Source organism: Pituophis catenifer, unplaced genomic scaffold, assembly GCF_029215685.1.
Source record: "Pituophis catenifer annectens isolate HBS135680 unplaced genomic scaffold, rPitCat1.0.hap2 SCAF_2, whole genome shotgun sequence".
Taxonomy (NCBI): Eukaryota; Metazoa; Chordata; class Lepidosauria; order Squamata; family Colubridae; genus Pituophis; species Pituophis catenifer.
In genome coordinates, this window is record NW_027256882.1 from 33,462,871 (window position 1) to 33,483,735 (window position 20,865).

Sequence of the window (20,865 nt, forward strand, 5' to 3'; positions counted from 1 at the left end):
TTCCTTTGGGATCGTCAGCTTCCATCGCCTGTCAGAGCCGCCTTCACAACGGAATGGCGGCTCGAAAAAACTCCGTTTCCATGAGGAAACGGAGATAGAGCCGGCAGGGGTGGGTAGAACTCTCTGCGGAGTCCCAAAAGTTTTTCCTTTACTTTTGGGACGGAGCAGATGAGATGCCCCGTATCCCCAGCTGCTGCTCCGGGCTTTGGGAGACCTCTGCTGATGCAGAGCCAGGCGTCAAAAGCAAGCCTGCAAATTTAACAGACTACTCAAAGAAAATGTGAGCTGGACCTGTAATACTGAACCGCAAGTATTTTACTGATTTTTTAAAAAAAAATTACTTAAGAGAGAGGAGGAAAAGAAAGAGGAAAAAAAGTCTTTTAAAATGGGGTCGGCTGGAGGAGAGACTGAAAGGGAAAGTCCTTCCATTTTCTATTACTACAATGTAGCGGAATAAATACCACTGGCTACATTTGTAGACAAAACTTCGCTCCTGTGTCTTTTTCTCTTTTTCTTCCCTTGGAGACTTGATATTGTTGTTGATTGGAAAGAAGTCCCTTTTTTTTTTCTTGCTTTTTTTTTAACAAAGCCTGCCTGGGCGGAAACATGGCACTGAGACTCATAAAGTCAGATAAACAAGAAGGGGGGGGGATTCCCCCACCAACAACTTAAAGGAACAAGTCTTAACTCTTCAGTCTCAGAAACCTGATTTTAATATAATAGAATTTTTTATAGAGGAGATTGAAAGAAGGGAGGAGATTATGAATCAGCAACTTGAAAAATTTAAGCAGGAAATTAAAGAATTGGTGAAATCTAAGTTTGATTCTTTGGAGAAAAAATTCTCAAAAGTGGCTAATGGCTTTACAGAATTTATGATACAGTTGGACACAAATACTAATGTACTAGAGTCTAAAATGGAAGAAATTCAAGATAAATTGGACAATAGAATTCTTAACCACCAAACTAGATTGGCTTCTTTTACTCCCGATACTTGTAGTTACTCAATAAAAGGCAGAGTGGCTTAAGCCAAGAAGGAAAAACAGTGTTACTGTCAGATAATGCATTTATTTAATAATGTATTTCATTTGTACAATTCTATTAACAATTCTTTTTGACTTTTGGCTTGAGCCAGCTGACACATTTAGGGCACAGAGGACTCACGTTTTCTATCTTGATAACAGACGGTATGTTTTATTTTTTTTCTGTTTTGTGTGCCTCTTTTGTTTCTATGTATTGTACTGAATAAATTTATTGGCACAAAATTGCAAAAGAAGGAACTGCAATCCATTACACACCTCCCATATAAAATTACAATCAGTCTTACAATCAGTAATCCGATTGTTGTAGATAACCTACGTAAGTATAAAAACACAATTATGTGTTAAAAGAAAGTGGGAAGGAAAGAAAAAAAGAAGGGGATGATTATAGAATATACTTAGTTATGGACACCTACACAATCATTGATTGCAATTAACATTAAACAAACAAGCATGATCCATAAATGGGATGAAGACTGTGACAGACATATAAAATCATGATTGACAGGCTTAGCTGTAAGGTCTCTTCAATACTGATACATCTGAACACATGATGCTAACGCCAATAAAGCTCCTCTTTTTTTTTATCCAGACAAATAGAAATGATGATCAGGTTATTCCTTTATAATGACTTATTGACTGACCAGGGTGGCATAGAACAATAAAGGAAGCTGAAGTAGTAAAAAGCTAAGGAATCTCTGCTTTAAAGGCTTTCAGAGATCCCTGCTTGGCAAATAGGGAGTTTTGTTTATGGAGGTCACTTCTTTGAGGGGAATGTCATGCAGGTGCCCTCACCCAAATAGAAATAGGGCAGAAGGGTCTCTCCAACCAAGGAAGTGTCTGAGAGTGTATGGAGCAGAGCTGCTGTGCTGGAATCAAAAAAGCTCACTTGTCCCCCTTCGCAGTTGAGACAGATGCAGATCGTCGTGGGCTCCTCAGTCAGGACCAGGTCAGAGCGTTTTGATGGAGATACGGCCTCGTATTTCCCTAGGCCTTTCCAAAACATCCAACACCTGGTCTGCTTATCAACATCTGTTAAGTTCACTGGCTGACTGGCAACCCCTACACCCCATCCTTCTCTATCTCCAACAATAACTTCCCAGAAATGTATCCCTGTGGAGAACGTCTGACAGCCAAGGACACAAGGATGACAAACAAATCTCATGGGATTTGGGGCACAATATTTTTCTTTAACTGGCTTAACTCCTCTGACACTTTTTTGATCTTTGGACAACTTAAGGCAGTCAATATTGGCTGTGTCTGGATCCAGACTCACATTCCCTGTAAGTGGAAAGGGAGAGAAGGAAGGAAGGAGAAGAACAAGAGCTTCAGCTGCAGGCCTAGTTTGTGTCTTCACCCCCAAAACCTTAACCCTATGGCCTCTTGTGTGAATGGAGTTCAGCTTCCAAACACCCCCTCCAGGACTAGAAGACTCATTGTTTTTTTAAACAATATCTAAGCCATTGTCTGGTCAACAGTCCTCCAACTTTGGCAACTGTAAGACTTGTGGACTTCAACTCCCAGAATTCCCCTGATGGGACTGCTAGTGTACAGGTCCCTCTGCTCCCTTTTCTCCAAGCACTCAGGCTCTCCCACTGTCTTAGTCCCATCCTCTGTTAACTGCCAGCCTCTTTGTCACCCCTCTCGCCTTTGGCCTTCTTGTTCCATTCACTTAGGTTGCCTTCGCCATCTTCCAGTCCATCTGCCTCCCCTTCAGCTGCCACTAAGCTGTACGCCTTCAGGATCCGTTGATTACCTGTATTGCTCTTGGCTCTTCTGCTCAGCTCTTTGTCTCCTGGCTCCACTAGTCAATTCTCCTAGTCTCTAGTCTCTCATGTGGCCACCACTATGCTGATTGCCCTCCAGCTCCGCCATGCTGGCTGGAGAATTCTGGGAACTGAAGTCCATAAGTCTTGCAGTGGCCAAGTCCTTCAAACCCTTCACAGTGCTCCACCTCTTTCAGCCTCCGTGCACAATTCTCTTTAGCTTCCATCTTGCAGATGAGATTAATGGAATTGGCAGGAAAGTTTTTGGCTTTGCCTTCAGAGAGTTGCTGGGAGGGCCCAGGTTGAACAGGGACTCTGTCTGGAGCATTAATCCAGAAGGTCAGGCAGAGCAAGAGGCTGACATGTTTCAATTCTGAACTGGTAAGAGTCAGAAGGACACCCCAGAGGTAACTTGGGACACAGGATGGAATGTGAGGAAGATCCCTCCTTTTCTCTGGGAACATCAGGATATCACAGGCATGTACAAAAGGGGAGGATCTTGCACAGGAAACCTCTGCTTTCATCAGTCTGATGGCCCACTTGGTGGAGACCAGCCTGATGCTCCAACTTTGCTATTTGCTTTGACCCAAAGGATCTAATTTCTCTGCTAACGAAGACCTGGTCACCAATTTATAATCAGGCAGTAAAATCAACAGGAAGTTATTAGTTTGGTAGGAATTCAATATTTTCAGATTACGTACAGAACATAACACAGCGGGGCGGAGTAGGAGTAGAGCAGAACAGAACAAAAGCTTTATTTGGCCAAGTGTGATCAGACACACAGGGAATTTGTCTCTGCTGCATTAGCAAATATTGAACATAAATGGCAAGTAAAAGTTCATAAATCATATAATCATTAAAGCTTACTGGATAATCATAGTCTTATATAGTAATTAATCCTATATTTTTCTTTTTGATCTATTATGTTTCTCTTCACATTACTGGAATCAGAGCTTAAAATATCAAGGAAATCCAATTCCTATAACTCATATTTACCTTCCTGTACTTGAAGTCCACTTTCCAGAGTATCTGGGGAAGAAAAGGGAGGAATTCAGCATCTCATCACTGGAATTGGAGCAACAAAAGGGCCTCCCTCAGATTCCCTGGTTTGCTTTCCTTGGCCTCAGATCAGGAAATAAGGAATAGGGAAAGCTACAAGCCAGAATGTCATTGGTGGCTATATATATTCCATCAGGTATAAATATATTCTACCTGTATATTCCATATACAGGTAGTCCTCAATTTACAACTATTTCTTTAGTGAAATTATAGCAGCACTGACAAAAGTGCTTTATGACCGGTTCTCACACTTATGACTGATGCAGCCTCCCCAGTCACGTGATCAAAATTCAGGCACTGGGAACCACCTTGTATTTACGATGGTTGTTGCAGCATCCCATGGTTCTGGGGTTGTCCTCTTCAACCTTCCTGGGGAGCTTCTGACAAGCAAAGTCAATGGGGGAAGCCAGATTCATTTATCAACCGTGATTCACTTAACTGTCCTGATTTTCTTAATAACTCTGGCAAAAACGTTCGTAAAATGGGGCACAGATCACTTAACAACTGCCTTGCTTAGCAACAGAAATTTTCAGCTCAACGGAGGTCGTAAGTCAAGAACTACCTGCATAGATTCCATTATACTTAGTGGAAACTTATTCTGGTTCCCCAGTGATCAGTGCATTTGGGTTTGGGCTACGAAGAATACAGGTAGTCTCGTCTTACAATCCTAACTGAGATACTGATCCTGAAGTCGATCCCTCTTTGATCCATGTGACATTGACCCAGAATCGCTCTTGGATGCTCAAAATGTCATTGAGTGTAAAACCCCAGCGGCTGTTTTTTACCTCTCAGTTTTTTCATGGCCCCTTTCAGAAGCTCAGTCATATCACTGTAATCCCAGATTGTCCACTTTGGCCCTAGAAGTAAATCCACCGGATTTTCATATGTTTCCTTTGCCTGATATCTGGCAAGACAAAATAGCAGAATAACAGAGTTAGAAGGGATCTTGTAGGTCATCTAGTCCAACCCCCCACCCAAGCAGGAGACCCCACACCGTTTCTGACAGATGGCAGTCGGGCCTCTTCTTGAAAGCTTCCAGTGATGAAGCTTTCAGAACGTCTGAAGGCAAAGCTCTTCCAGTGGTTCATTCTCCTCAGTCAGAATTTTTCTCTTATTTCCAGGTTGAATCCCTCCTTGATCAGTTTCCATCCATTATTCCTTGTCTGGCCTTCAGGTGCTTTGGAAATCAGGTTGACCCCCTTCTCTCTGTGACAGACCCTCAAATATTGGAACACTGTTGCTATCATGTCTCCCCTGGTCCTTCTCTTCACTAGACTAGCCATGCCCAGTTCCTGCAACCTTTATCAACCTGCCAATAGAAGCTTTCTAAACCATCAGATGGTGCTTGAGGATTGGCTAGCTACAGGATCTAATCTCCTCCCTCTCTCCCCCTCCCTCCCTCCCTCCCTCTCTCTCTCTCCCCCCTCCCTCCCTCTCTTGTGTGTGGCTTTTAATTGTTAAATGGGGTGTTGATTGCCAGCTATTAAGTCATTGATTGTCATTTTCTTGTGTTGCCCTGTCCTCGGATCCTAAGGACCTGGTAAGATGGTGGGAAATAAGCAGTCCTGTTGACTGAGAAGGGCCCTGTTTCCCAGGCTTCAGTCATTTCTCTGGCTAGCTATTCAAATATAGGCACCATGTGCGACTCAGTGGATCCTGATCCAGAACTGCACTCATCCACCTTCGTCAAGTTAAAGGAGAGATCTAGTAAAGGCCAATAAGTTTCAGTTTTTGGGCTCCCTACTCTTGAAAATTCTTGTGAATCTCTTGGCCAAATCAATGGATTGTATCTTACCAAATGACTGATGACACATGACTACTATGGGTGACGTAGGTAATTAGATGATGGATATAACATTCAAACTGATCTTGATGGATTTTAGTTCTGCATTTAACACAATTCTTCCACATAGACTAGTGTCTATCTAAACTTAAGGACCTTGGACTTTCTCATTCAATCTACCTTTGGATTATGGATTTCCTGTTTGGCTGCTCTCAAGAGGGTCAGATTAGGTAATCACACCTCCTCGGCCCTTATTCTTAACACTGGTACACCACAGGGTTTTGTGTTGAGTCCCTTACTCTATACTCTTTACGTACATGACTGCATTCTCACTCACGCCACTAATACTATTATTAAATTTGCAGATGATAGAACAATGGTAGGACTCATCTCCAGGGGGTGGGATGAGTCTGCCTATTGAGAGGAGGTGGACCAGTTGCTTTCACTGTGTGGAGACAATAATTTAGTCCTTACCACCAATAAGACCAAGGAGTTTATAGTGGACTACAGAAGGAATAGATCAGATATCCAGCCCTCGCTGATCAATGGAGACCAGGTGGAGCAAGTGGCCAGTTTTAGGTTTTGGGGTGTTATCATAAAAGAGGATCTGACCTGGGGTGCTCACACTGCAGCACTGGTCAAAAGGGCCCAGCAGAGATTATACTACTTGAGACTACTCAGGAAAAAACAACCGAATGAAAAACTGCAGGTGACTTTCTACCGCTGCACTATAGAGAGTATCTTAACTTACTGCACCTGTGTATAGTTTGCCAATTGCACCATGGCAGATAGGACAGCGCTCCAGAGGGTTAAGACCATTGCCCAGAGGATCATTGGTTGCCCCCTCCCCTCCTTGGAAGAGCTTTATAGCTCCCGCTGCCTTAAGAAAGTTCAAAACGTTCCTAAAGATCCATCTCATCCTGGGCACCCCTTTTGTTGAAGTATTGCCATCTGGCAGACGGTAAATAAAAACAAGGACAAATAGGCTGAAAAACAGCTTCTATCCCAGAGCGGTAACTATGTTGAATTCTACTGTATAGTGCAATACTAATGCAGTATCACAGGTTTTCAATTTAATTGTGTAGAATGTGAAGGATTTGTTTTTGTTTTATTATTATTATTTATAGTTTTCTTATGTATGATGTACACTGAAGATGGCATTTAATTTCAATGTACGAGGTGCAATAACACTAAAGTAAACTTAACCTTAAACTTAAAGGTAATGCAATGAAATCGCAGATAACGTCTGTCACAATGTCCCTGTAATCACTATTCTAGTGCTTGGAAACTGGCATGTATTTATGATAGTTGCATTACTTGGAACAGTTTACATCCTACAATACCTTTAAAACCATCAAACATCTGTCTCTTCTTAGAGAGGACTCAATAGGGAAGAAATGCCAAATTAAATCTAAATGTCTGGCTGACTATGCAACCAACAATAATTGATCATATCAAATATTGCTAATTATATTGTGTTGAAGTTATCGGAGGAAATTTCTAAAAAGCCCTGAAATACAGTACGCAATCTTTACATTAAAATACTGCTAAGTACAAACAGAACTTTCCAAAATAGGAAAACTTTTGGAGAAGCTGCTGATCTGTGAGACTGTAAAGAAAAGGGTGGATTTACTTACTTCTTCAAGATGCTTCCAATGTCCTAAAAAAAAGAGAGAGACAAAGCATTGAAAGGATTGCAATTATGCTTCCAGAATGAAGGCACTTTGGAAAATGCAGGTGGTTATAATACTTTGTAGAAAGTCATCGGTGTTGGGTTTCTCCTTGCCTGGAGAGTAAGGGGAGGGGGAGACCCTACAAAGAACACCCACCACTACATCCTCTAATAGGGGATAGGAATCTCAAATTGTGAAGAATATAGAGACAGTGACCAGTACTTTGAATTCCTGCTTTTTGCATGGCCTGCTTTTTCTGTACTACATTTTTCTTATTAGACTAATCTGTTTTTATACACATGGCTAATAATGAGAAAATATAAAAAATAAAAACTTGAGGCTGTAATTTTATTTTGTATTTTACTGTGCTGAAAATGTTTTGTTTTCCCTTTATCTGACACTTCTTTCCCATTCTTATCCTTCTCCGTTTCCCTATTTTCTTTATTTCCATTTGTACTTTTCACTATTATAATTTCAATTAAATTTCTGGGGAGGGGGAAGGAAAGGGTCAAAAAGAGTATTCTGTGGAGGGGCTAAAGCAGGCTATTCCATTTCATCATTGGTACACCATGATACCAAAAAAATGCTGAGACAGAGAGGAGCAATAAAGGTGATAAGGGCTCTGGAGGCCAAACTGTACAATGAATGGCAAAGGGGACTCAGCCTAACAAAGAGAAGGCTTAGGGGAGACCCTACAGCCATCTTCCAATACTTGGAAGACTGTCATAGAGAAAAGGGCATCGATTTAGTCTCCGTAGCACCTGAAGTGAAAACTCATCACAAAGAGATCCAACCTAAAATACAGAATAATTTCCTGACAGTGAGAAGTATTTATCAGTGGAACAGCTTCCCTCCCAGACTTCTGGGTGATCCATCACTGGAGGCTTCCAATAATAGATTTGTTCCGGATGGAATAAGGACTCTGCCTTGGGCAGAGAAGACCTCCAAGGTCCCTTCCAGCCCTAGGATTCTATGATCTCTATGATACAACCTGACCTGTAAGAGTTTGCTGGCTGGCTGCTGAAGCTTCTCTTCTATCTCCTGGATGAGATGGTCAAGAGAGCAGAGATCCTCCATGTGCTTGGCCAAACCCTTCTCCTTTCTTGCCATAATATCCTTCTCCGTTTCTTCCATTTTAGTCAATAGAAGCTTCTCCTGTCCTTCTAACCAGAGTTGTAGCTCTCTGAATTCAGCCACCACATTTTTTTTCTCTTTTTCAATGAGGTCCTAGAACAAGAAAGAGAAAAAAGCAAATGGCATAATTTTATTTTATTTTAATTATTTTATTTAATAATTTTAATTTTGTCACGAGAATTAAATGGATTCCTTGAAGAATCCAAAAGTGAGGTGGGAGAATTTCCTAGGGAGAAAAAAACCCTTTTGACGTTAAAAAACGCAAGGGGGAAAAGTTTCTAAAAAGAAAAATAAAAGGCTCCAGTTTAAATGATCACTCATGAAAATTTTCTTAGCAATCAGGGATTTCAAAAAAGTAGACAATTAGGGATCAAAGCCCAATGCATATTAAAAGGTTGTATAATGTATTGATAGAAATAGACCCAGAAACTGAGTTAGTGAAGGATTGTATGATAAAATGGGCACAAAACTTTGGGGAACCAATAATGATGGAAGTATGGGAAAAAATATGGATCAGAAATGTAAAATTTACCCAAGCCCAAAACTTGAGAGAAAATTTTTATAAAATGTTTTACAGATGGCATTTAGATCCCAAAAAGTTAGCTTGTATGTATCCAAGTTTACAATCTACGTGTTGGAGATGTAAATGTGATGATGCAACGTATTTTCATATATGATGGACATATAAAAACGTTAAGGCATTTTGGATTAAGATATGGTGGATTATACAAAATATTCTTAAAAAGAAGATAAAATTTACTCCACAGTTGTTTTTATTGGGTATAACTGTACAGTTATAGAGACTAATTTGATTTTGAACTTAATAACTGCAACCAGACTTTTGGTGGCGCAGTATTGGAAGAAGGAAGAACTACCTACTATTGAAGAATGGACATTAAAAGTAGCTAATTTGGCGGAGCTGGCTAAAATCTCTGCATATTTGAAGGATCGGTAGAATGAAAGATACATATTGAAATGGAGAAGATGGATTGATTATATACAAAACAAATGTGGGACTAAAAAGTTGCAAATAGCTTATGAATGAAATATTTAGGTGAACTTTTCTACTCTGATATTTTGGTATGTATGGGGGAGTTAAAGTGTAAGAGGGAGTTAAGAGCTTATAGTTGGTTTGTTTATGTTTGATTATGTTTGTTAAATGCAATACCCTGTATTTTGCTCTGGGAAGTCGGGGGGGGGGGGGGAGGAGGGAGAAGGGAATGGGTGGGGGAGGAGGGGGGGAAATTTGTTTTAAAATATTTTAAAACTTTTTTTAAAAAAAAGTAGACAGAAAAATGTTTGAGTTCACAATTTTTTCAATAGGATGAAATACGGTTTGCATTAATTTATTATGCCAACCAAACCCATTGTATAAAACACAGCTCATGGGATAGGGGCACTTAACCCAACTGAGACTCATTCAGCCAATGGTGACATCTCAGTCCCCAGGTTAAGAACAACTTCTGTGGCCTACACAGTCTTTAACTTTGAATTAATTTAAGTCAAAACTTGTACTTACAAACAGGCTGCCTATTATCAAAGATGGTGGATGGGCTTCTCCTTATTAGCTCAGAAGCTCCTAACCGTTGGATCAAATACTTACAAGCATCTCCTGCACTCTTTGCTCTGTCTCTCCTTTGTATGTAGCTATTTTTTCTTTCTGCTCCTTCTGAGCCTTCAGGCAATCCTCCACCTTGATCTGAAAAATATAAGTTTTGAGTTTCTTGTCCATAAAGAATTACATCGGAGGGAAGACCCAATGAGAAAACCCAATATATTCAATCATCATAAATACATGACAGTTGGCAAACGTCGAAATTTTGATCCTGTGACCATGGAATGCCTGCAATGATCACAAGGGTAAAAAACATTCTGTCACTTTTTTCATTGCCAAGGACTCCCTGCAAGGGCATTAAAGTGAGCTGCCTGAGTCTCCTGGTTGCAGTCATCCCAGAAGCATCACTGAGAAATGAAAGTTTGGGCTGAACCAGCAGGAGTGTTTTCGGGGTCTGCACTCAAGATTTTGGAGGTCTCCATGACAATTTTGCTCTAGAGCAAATGTGGAAAGGGAGCTGGTGAAGGGAGCCTATTTCTCCCTACAGGCAATTTCTGTTGCTAAGTGTTACATATTGGTTCTGTTAATAGCGGCCTCTAGTGGTCGGGCTGGTTGCCGTGTTAATTGCTGATTGGTTGAAGCGATGACAGCTCAGGGTATAAAAGGAGCTGTCAAGCGCGGGAGTTGTTGCGATGCATGTTTCAAGTAATAAATACAGGGTTCTTGTTACTGACGCCTCGCCTCAGTTCTGTCGGTGATCTCAGAACATATTAGTGGCGACGAGGATGGGATGTCCAATGGTGGTCATCTGTCAGGAACAGTAAGAGTACGAGTTGCTGGATCGTTGTCGAGTGAAGCACTGATTGACAGTGAGGGGGAGAGAGGGAAATGGCTTCCTCACAGAACTTCGCCCCGTTCAACCCAGCGACGGAGTCCTGGGAGGCACTTGTGGCCAGATTCGATTGTTTTTTATAGCTAACGACTATCGAGAGTTGTCTAGCGAACGGAAGACGGCGTATTTTTTAAGTTTCTGTGGCCCCGAAATGTTCGAGACTGCGATGACCCTTATGGCCCCACAGTCCATTCATGCAGGGACATAGGAAGACTTCATGCTCAAATTAAAAAGGCACTATGCTCCTGCGCCATCTCGCATAGCGCGCAGGCAGCACTTCTATCACCGCGATCAGGCTGAAGGGGAGTCCATCAGCCAATATATTGCTGCATTGAGAAAAGCAGCCAGACATTGCCAATTCGTGGACTTAAATGACTATTTGTTGGACAGGCTGGTCAGCGGCGTGAGGGATGAAAACCTGAAGAGACGCCTCATTGCGAAGCCAGAGCTCTCCTTCCAGGAGGCTCTGGATGAAGCGTGTGCTGCGGAATTGGCCGCGCTGTCCCTCGCAGATTTGCCCAAGGGCCAAACAGGCTGTAACCATAAGGGAGAATCTATACACCAAACTAATGTTGAATTGAGCGACGATGACGACACGTGTGGAGAGAACACTGTCGATCGTATCAAAGAGATGCAGCGCCCCGGGAGATCAGCCAGGCAAACACAGGGAGACTGTAAGAGTTGTGGGGGGAATCACCTGAGAGCGGATTGCCGTTTAAAGGAGGCAATTTGCCACCGCTGTGGGCACCGGGGCCACATCGCAAGGGTTTGCCAGTCACCTAACCCGGCGGAGCTGGCTGTAAACCCCCCCCCCCAGAGGTGATAGACAGGGTCCTGTCAGGCGGCCGAATTACCAGAGTGGCTGAATGCAACAGAGCCGCGAGCCGGGGTGTGTGTATATGGTATCTCCCGTCCACGATGTGACGGCCTGGGACAAAATTACCCTGTCAGTTAATATAGAGGGCTGGCCATGCAGTATGGAGGTGGATACCGGATCGGCAAGTTCGATTGTATCCTGGAGCACCGTGAAACGGTTAATGCCCTGTCTTGCCAAACGCCATCTAGCACCATGCCAAGTGCAGCTGCGGGATTTTCAAGGGAACCCAATAACCATTGTGGGGAGTGGTCATTTCCGGGTTCAATTTAAGAACTATTCTGGCCGCCTGCCACTGATTGTAGTAGAAGCCCCGCTCCCGAGTCTTTTAGGATTAAACTGGTTCCAGGCTTTGGGTCTCACCCTTCACAGGGTGAATACCATCCGCTCGACCGAGTTGGACAGACTGGTGCATGAATTTCTGTCTGTGTTTGATGGCAAATTAGGATGTTATAAGGGGCCCCCAGTTTTCTTTAGCCTGGATCCTCAAATTCCCCCTCGACGCCTAAAACCCCACAGAGTCCCTTTTGCATTGCAATCGCGAGTTGACGCTGAATTGGATAAACTTATATCGCGGGGGGTGTTAGAGCCGGTGGAGTTCGCCCAGTGGGAAACACCGATCGTAACTCCAATCAAGGCAGACTGCTCGGTCCGAATATGCGCCGATTATCGGGTGACATTAAACAAGGCACTTCTGGGTCATGCGTATCCTGTCCCTGTAGTGCAGCATCTCCTGCACTCCCTGGGCCAGGGTTGTCTTTGCCAAGCTGGACCTGGCCCAGGCATATCAACAACTGAGGGTCGATGACAAGACACCAGAGGCGCAGACTATTGTGACCCACAGGGGGCGTTCCAACGTCGCCGCCTTCAATTTGGTGTAAGTGTTGCCCCAGAAATTTTCCAGAGCATGATGGAGCGATTGCTGCTGGGAATTCCCGGGGTCATACCATATTTCGACGACGTCCTGGTCACAGCGACTTGCACGTCGGAATTGATGGACCGGTTGTGCCAAGTTTTACTAAAATTCAAGGGGGCGGGCCTTAAGGTTAACAAAACCAAATGTAAGATTGCAGTACCACAGGTGGAGTTTCTTGGGTTTTTAGTCGATGGCACTGGCATTCACCCAACGGCGGCTAAAACCTCTGCAATTCTGGACGCCCCTACCCCAACCTGCAAAGCCGATTTTCAATCCTTCCTCAGTCTTTTAAATTTCTACGCTGTCTTCCTTCCCCATAAGGCGTCGGTGGCAGAACCACTGCACCGTCTGTTGGACTGCAGAGCCCCGTGGAAATGGGGTGTGAGGGAGGATGCTGCGTTCCTCTCTGTGAAATGCCTTCTCACATCTAATGCCTTACTCACGCAGTATTCCAACAACCTCCCCTTGGTTTTAGCCTGCGATGCCTCCCCTTATGGGGTTGGTGCAGTATTAAGTCATAGTTTGTCATCTGGCCGTGAACTGCCTATCGCTTATTTTTCCAGAACCTTGGCTCCTGCAGAGCGTAATTACTCACAATTGGATAAAGAGGCTCTCGCTCTCGTGGCCGGCTTGAAAAGTTTCCACCATTACCTCTATGGCCGCTCGTTTGACTTGTATACCGACCACAAGCCCCTTTTGGGCATATTAGCGGGCGACCGAATCGCACCGTAAATCTTATCCCCACGCATGACTCGTTATTCTGTTTTTTTTGGCCGCCTATTCCTACAAGTTGATCTACCGCCCCGGTCGTAACCTCACACATGCTGATGCTTTAAGTCGATGCCCCGTCACTACCCTGCTTGAGGACCCTGTTCCTGCCTCCCCGGTGTTGCTGATTGAGGATTCGCTGTTACCACTCACCGCTCTGGACGTTGCCCGTTCCTCCACTAGGGACAAGACCCTCGCTGTGGTCCTCAATTGGATGGCCAGGGGTTGGCCTCCAGGTCCGTTTTCACCTAATCTCCAGCCCTACGCTTCCCGTCGTCTTGAACTATCCACCCAGGACGGTTGCTTATTGTGGGGCCACCGTGTCATCATACTGCCTCCCTTGCGGGAACCTCTTTTACAGCAACTGCATAAGGGTCACCCGGGGGTGGTCCGCATGAAAGCCCTGGGTCGCGCTTATTTGTGGTGGCCCCTTCTTGATCGGGATATTACTGACTGGGTTTCATCATGTTCTAAGTGTCAGGAATCCATGCCTATGCCTGCAAGGGACCACCCTCGGGGGTGGGAGGATCCTGGGGGGCCCTGGGTGCGTTTACATATAGATCTGGCTGGACCGATGAAAGGACAGTCTTTTCTGGTTGTGGCTGACGCCTTCTCGAAGTGGGTGGAAGTTGTTCACATGCTTTCCACCACTTCTGAGGCGGTTGTTAAGGCGTTGCGCCAGCTCTTTGTTACCCACGGATTGCCGGATATGGTTGTCTCCGATAATGGGGCCCAGTTTACTTTTGCAGAGTTCGAGGCGTTCCTAAGCTCATCAGGGTATCTGCCACTATTTAATTTCTCCTTTTCTTCCATCCAGCAATGGTTTTGCTGAACATGCCGTTAGATCCGCAAAGGATGCGTTAAAGAAATTGGATCACGGGAGTTGGCGTGACCGGGTGGAGGAATATTTAATGGCCCAGCACACAACGCCCTGTCAGCTGACCAATAAGAGCCCAGCCAAGCTCTTGATGGGCCGGAAATTGCGCACGCCACTTGACCGCATTCACCCATCATACTGCCCTAGTAAACCTTTGGACTCCCATAGCAGATACCGTCCCTACAACATCGGGGACCCAGTTTACGCCCGCAATTATGCAGGTCTTCCATTCTGGCTGGCAGGAAGAGTCGTGGGTATTGGGGGCCCATGCTCATACCGAGTTGAGGTGGACAAAGGCCAGATCTGGAAGCGCCACAAGGACCAGCTTCGATCCCGGCGGGGATTAAGTCCCGGGCAGGTCAGAAAGGAAGACAGTCGTGAGGGCCCTAGCTACCAGAGGGCCAATGAAGCAGGACAACAGTTAGTGGCCAGAGAAACCTCTCCGGCCCATGCCGGGTCTGAGGACTTACCTGTTCCTGGGGGACGAGACGGGGAGGTATACACCGGAGACGCACGAAACAGGAAGGCTGTGGTGACTCGCTCTGACAGCTCAAACCTGCCGCCAGAACCGCCCGAAGGGGCGGAACCTAGGCGGTAAGGGCAGGTCCGCCGGAGGCCTACCTATCTAAGCGACTACGCATGCGCCTGACGGGTAATAGGCGCAAGCTGGGTGGGGAGGAGTGTTACATATTGGTTCTGTTAATAGCGGCCTCTAGTGGCCGGGCTGGTTGCCGTGTTAATTGCTGATTGGTTGAAGCGATGACAGCTAGGGTATAAAAGGAGCTGTCAAGCGCGGGAGTTGTTACAATGCATGTTTCAAGTAATAAATACAGGGTTCTTGTTACTGACGCCTCGCCTCAGTTCTGTCGGTGATCTCAGAACATATTACTAAGCAAGACAGTTAAGTGAAGTTTTGTCTCATTTTACAACCTTTCTTCTGAATGTTGTTAAGTGAATCACTACAGTTGTCAGGTTAGTCACACAGCTGTTAAGCGAATCTGGCTTCTCCATTGACTTTGTTTATCAGAAGATGGCAAAGAGTGATCACAAGAGCCCAGGACAACACAATATGATAGTTGACAAGCATCTGAATTTTGATCAGTGACAACAGGAATGTCAACCTGTTTTTTAAAAATTGCAGGCAAGGAGATAAGGGGTGGGATAAAAATAAAGCTCTCGGGGAGACATCTGGGAGACATCTTGGAACAGAGCAAAAGCCTGGACCTCTGATTTACAACAATAGAATCCTGTAATTCTAAGGTAGTGATATGTCAAATTGAGAGTCACTGATCTAGCCCACCAGAACCTCAAAAGGGATGGGGATTATGGCCAGGGGCTCTGGCCGTCTGCTGGGCTCTGGTGGCTCAGCAGACTAATTTACATCCACTTACATCTGCTGCCTGCAATTACTGCAAGTTCAAATCTCACCAGGCTGAAGGTTGACTCAGCCTTCCATCCTTTCTAAGGTAGGTAAAATGAGGACCCAGATTATGGGGGCAATAAGCTGACTTTGTATAAATATACAAAAGTATGAAGGCTATTGCTTAGCGCATTGTAAGCCACCCTGAGTCTCCGAAGAAGGGCGGCATATAAATCAAATTAAAAAAAAAAAAAGGTGTCCCAAGGGATGTCAACAAAGTCAAGGTGTCAGCCAGCTATGCCTTTTTACACAAATAAGGGGTGGGGCTTCCCTCCCTTAGGCGAAGGAGAATAAATGGAAAAACAATATGGGTAATATATTGTGAAGTAATTTGAAGCTAACAGATTGAATAAGAGAAATTGGAAGGGAGGAAAATGCAAGCAAGATAATAATTAAAACAAAATGTTATCAATCAATTAAACATGTGAAACTAGGAGTAATGTGAAATATGATTTTGGAAATTAGCTAAAGTAGAGTTTTGCCCCAGGTTAATAAATATGGTAGAGGAAGGTATTATATTAGAAAACAGTTGAAACAAAGCTTGGAATTAGTTAAAAATTAAAATAAGAGTTAGGAGTGGAGGAAAGCATGAGCTGGAAAACAGTTAAAGCAACGCTGTGGACCAGCCAATAAACAGAGTTAGGAGTGGAGGAAAGCATACGCTGGGTAACAGTTTATATGAACTGTGAACTAGTTAAAAATAAAAAGGTAGGAGACTATACCTGGGGATCAATTGAAATATAATTGTGAACCAGTTAAAAATAAAGGTGGGAGCGGAGGAAAGCACTACTGGAAAGCAACTATTTAAGTTGCAAACCAGTTATAAAATAAATATAGGAGGAGTAAAGGAAATAAGGTTGGTGTGTAGTTAAAATCATACTGTGAACCAGCCAAAATAATTTAAGGTTAGGAGTGGAGGTAAGCGTTGCTGGAAAGCAGCAGATCAAGATGTTAACCAGCTAAAAAATAAAATTAGGAGAAAGTGGAAGAAACTTTACAGGAGAATAATAATATAACTGTGAACCAGTTAAATAATCAGATTGGAGTTATATAAACTACTAAGAGAAAAGGGAAATAAATTTTTGATAAGATTTGGATATTAGTTGTGATCAAGAAGAGGTGAAATATAGATTTGGTGTAATGGGTCTTAAATTGAGAAATGTATTTGAAATATTGTTAAAATGAGACGTTTAGAATGGTGTTTATAGTCTAGAATGTTGGGCGAAATAATTGAATGAGAAATGTTTAGAATAAGATTTTTTTCTTTCTTTTTTCTTTTTCTTTAAAAGAAGATGTAATTGGATAACAATGGGAACAAAATTGATTGTGGGAATCTTAATAATTGTACTTATTATATGACGGAACAAGTACCTGCTCTAAAGAGATGTATTTTACGTTTTGTGTTTTGAAAAATAAAAAAAAATTGGGGAAAAAAAATTGCAGGCAGGGAGATAAGGGGTGGGATGAAGCAGGAGGAAGCAAGTAAACTAGTAAAAAGACTGCAAGGGCTGGCACTGGATTCCCCTCTGCAGCGATTCCTCCTGGCTGACTCCTACCTGGTATTCCGGGAAAGCCTCCTCCGCAGGGATCACCGAGTGGCCCTTGTGCTCTTTGGATAGGTAGCAGACCACGCAGATGAGGGTCTCGTGCTCCTTACAGAAGAGCTTGAGGGGCTCCCGGTGCTTCGGGCAGAGGCTCCCTCCTTCCTCGTCCCTAGGACCTCCGCATCGCCTGGCCATTTCAGCCACCCGCGCCAGCTGCCTGTTGGGGAGGAGGCTGCGGGGCGCGAAGGTCTGCCTGCATTGGGGGCAGGAAGCCTCCGATTCCGACGTTCCCCAACTGCGGGTCAGGCAGCCCCGGCAGAAGTTGTGGCCACACTCCGGGATGAGCACGGGGTCCTGGAAAAAGTCCAGGCAGATGGAGCAGGTGGCTTCTTCCAGCAAACCCTGCAAGGGCGCTTCGGCCGCCATCGCCGCTTCCTCCGCCGGGACAAAGAAAGAAAAAGTTAAGTTTCGCGCCTTTCCCTGCGAATCAGCTGGCCGACTTTGGGCTCCGCTCAGGCGGGAAACCGAAATGAATTGTTGTTGCTCTTCCGGTCAGCTTTGCTGGCTTCTTAAAGAACTGCAGTATGTTAAAAGGAACAAATTGGGGAGGAGTAATCAGTCGCGGGACGGACCCCCGATCAAAAAAAAAAAAACTAGGGAGAAACCAACATTCATGGAATGCCCCCCCTCCCTAGATCAATTATTGATCCAAACATTCTGCTAAAGGAGAGGTGGGGAACCATGGCCCCTTTATGACTTGTGGATTTCAAATGGTATATACAGGGTCTCCTCTTTGAGCAGGGGGCTAGACTAAGGTGACCAGATTTTAACATTGGTAAAGAGGGACATTGTGGGCGTGGCTTATTTTGTGGGCGTGGCTAGCTGGTCATGTGACTGGGTGGGCGTGGCTAGCTGGTCATGTGACCGGGTGGCCATGGCTATGTGTATAGGGTAAGGTGAACAGATTTTAACATTGGTAAGAGGGACACCATTGTGGGCGTGGCTTATTGTGTGGGCATGGCTTGGAGGCCATGTGACTGGGTGGGCGTGGCTAGCTGGTCATGTGACCGGGTGGCCATGGCTATGTGTATAGGGACTACTCAGAGGGCTGGAAAGTCATTTCTGACAGGTCCTCACACTTTTGACTGGTCCTCATACTTATGACCATCCTCACATTTATGCCCGTGCAGCATTCTTAACAACCATGTCACTCATTTCACAACTGCTTCTCTTCACCATGGTGATAAGATAGGGAAAAAAGCGTAAAATGTGAGGACAGTCGTAAGTTCGAGGACTGGTCAAAAGTGCGAGGACCAGTCAAAAATAACTTTTTCAGCCCTCTGAGTAGTCCATATGCACAAAAGGACTAACCAGAGGGCTGAAAAAAGTCATTTCTGACAGGTCCTCGCACTTTTGACTGGTCCTCACACTTATGACCATCCTCACATTTATGCCCGTGCAGTATTCTTAACAACCACGTCACTCATTTCACAACTGCTTCTCTTCACCATGATGACAAGATAGGGCAAAAATGTAAAATGTGAGGGCAGTCGTAAGTTCGAGGACTGGTCAAAAATGCGAGGACCAGTCAAAAATAACTTTTTCAGCCCTCTGAGTAGTCCATATGCACAAAAGGACTAACCAGAGGGCTGAAAAAAGTCATTTCTGACAGGTCCTCGCACTTTTGACTGGTCCTCACACTTATGACCATCCTCACATTTATGCCCGTGCAGCATTCTTAACAACCACGTCACTCATTTCACAACTGCTTCTCTTCACCATGGTGATAAGATAGGGAAAAAAACGGAAAATGTGAAGACAGTCGTAAGTTCGAGGACTGGTCAAAAGTGCGAGGACCAGTCAAAAATAACTTTTTCAGCCCTCTGAGTAGTCCATATGCACAAAAGGACTAACCAGAGGGCTGAAAAAAGTCATTTCTGACAGGTCCTCGCACTTTTGACTGGTCCTCACACTTATGACCATCCTTACATTTATGCCCGTGCAGTATTCTTAACAACCACGTCACTCATTTCACAACTGCTTCTCTTCACCATGATGACAAGATAGGGCAAAAATGTAAAATGTGAGGGCAGTCGTAAGTTCGAGGACTGGTCAAAAATGCGAGGACCAGTCAAAAATAACTTTTTCAGCCCTCTGAGTAGTCCATATGCACAAAAGGACTAACCAGAGGGCTGAAAAAAGTCATTTCTGACAGGTCCTCGCACTTTTGACTGGTCCTCACACTTATGACCATCCTCACATTTATGCCCATGCAGCATTCTTAACAACCATGTCACTCATTTCACAACTGCTTCTCTTCACCATGGTGATAAGATAGGGAAAAAAACGGAAAATGTGAAGACAGTCGTAAGTTCGAGGACTGGTCAAAAGTGCGAGGACCAGTCAAAAATAACTTTTTCAGCCCTCTGAGTAGTCCATATGCACAAAAGGACTAACCAGAGAGCTGAAAAAAGTCATTTCTGACAGGTCCTCGCACTTTTGACTGGTCCTCACACTTATGACCATCCTCACATTTATGCCCATGCAGCATTCTTAACAACCACGTCACTCATTTCACAACTGCTTCTCTTCACCATGATGACAAGATAGGGCAAAAATGTAAAATGTGAGGACAGTCGTAAGTTCGAGGACTGGTCAAAAGTGTGAGGACCAGTCAAAAATAACTTTTTCAGCCCTCTGAGTAGTCCATATGCATTAAAGGATTACAGCAATAGAGAGGGATGAAGGAATGGAAATTAGAGTAGGAGTGAGGGTAAGAGAGGGAGGAAGAGAGGAGGAGAAGGAGAAAGAAAGAGGAAGTAGGGAGGAGAAAAAGAGGGTGGAGGGAAGAGAAAGTAAGAAGGAAAGAAAAGAGAGAGGTGGTAGGTTTGAGGAGAAAGATTGCTGTACAATAAAAAAGATGAAAGGGAAGAAAGCCAACCCCAAGCAAATATAAAGATATTAAGATAAAGAATGAATTGTTAAACTTTAAAGAATAAAAGAGAACAAATATGAATAAATAGCAATAATTAGAAACACACATACAAACATACAATGTATTTTCTTTGAACAGAATATTTGGCTGGTTCACAAATTTAAACAGGGTTTAGTCATTTCAATTAAATTTACAATTTCTATATTTCCTTTTTGCCATATTTATTCCTCATCTATTTTTTTAAAAAACCAATATTACCCTTCATCCTCATCTCTAATCTTAATCAAATTCAATTTTTCCCTTCTATTCTATATTATACCCCTTCCCATTGTCATCTATTTTTATATCCATCCTCACATTGTTTAATTATGTAATTATGTAATACAGTTGTTTAATACAAATTCAACATTTTAATATAAATCAATTAGTTATAAAACTATCTTTTTTGTATATTAATCAATATGAACATGAATATTCCAATTATTTCCATGCAATCCAATTTCTTAGAAATCAATTAATTATATTTACCAATAATAATAAACCAAATAATTTCTCCCATATATTCCTCCGAACCACAACTTAACCATTTCTGCTTTCAACACAATATACAATTAATAGTATCTCAATTATTA

The 20,865-nt window shown here is 43.5% G+C and overlaps 1 protein-coding gene across 1 annotated transcript; it reads right to left on the minus strand.

Moving 5' to 3' along the window:
• Positions 1–1,680: 1,680 nt before the first annotated feature.
• On the minus strand, positions 1,681–17,747 carry LOC139312087 (E3 ubiquitin-protein ligase TRIM11-like). Its single transcript, XM_070936610.1, has 7 exons — positions 17,311–17,747; positions 10,056–10,151; positions 8,315–8,545; positions 7,283–7,305; positions 4,648–4,766; positions 3,800–3,832; positions 1,681–2,318 (listed from the first exon to the last, which is right to left on the minus strand). The coding sequence occupies exons 1-7, from the start codon at positions 17,722–17,724 to the stop codon at positions 1,795–1,797; spliced, it is 1,440 nt and encodes a 479-aa protein (XP_070792711.1). The 5' UTR covers positions 17,725–17,747; the 3' UTR covers positions 1,681–1,794.
• Between the last annotated feature and the right edge of the window lie 3,118 nt (positions 17,748–20,865).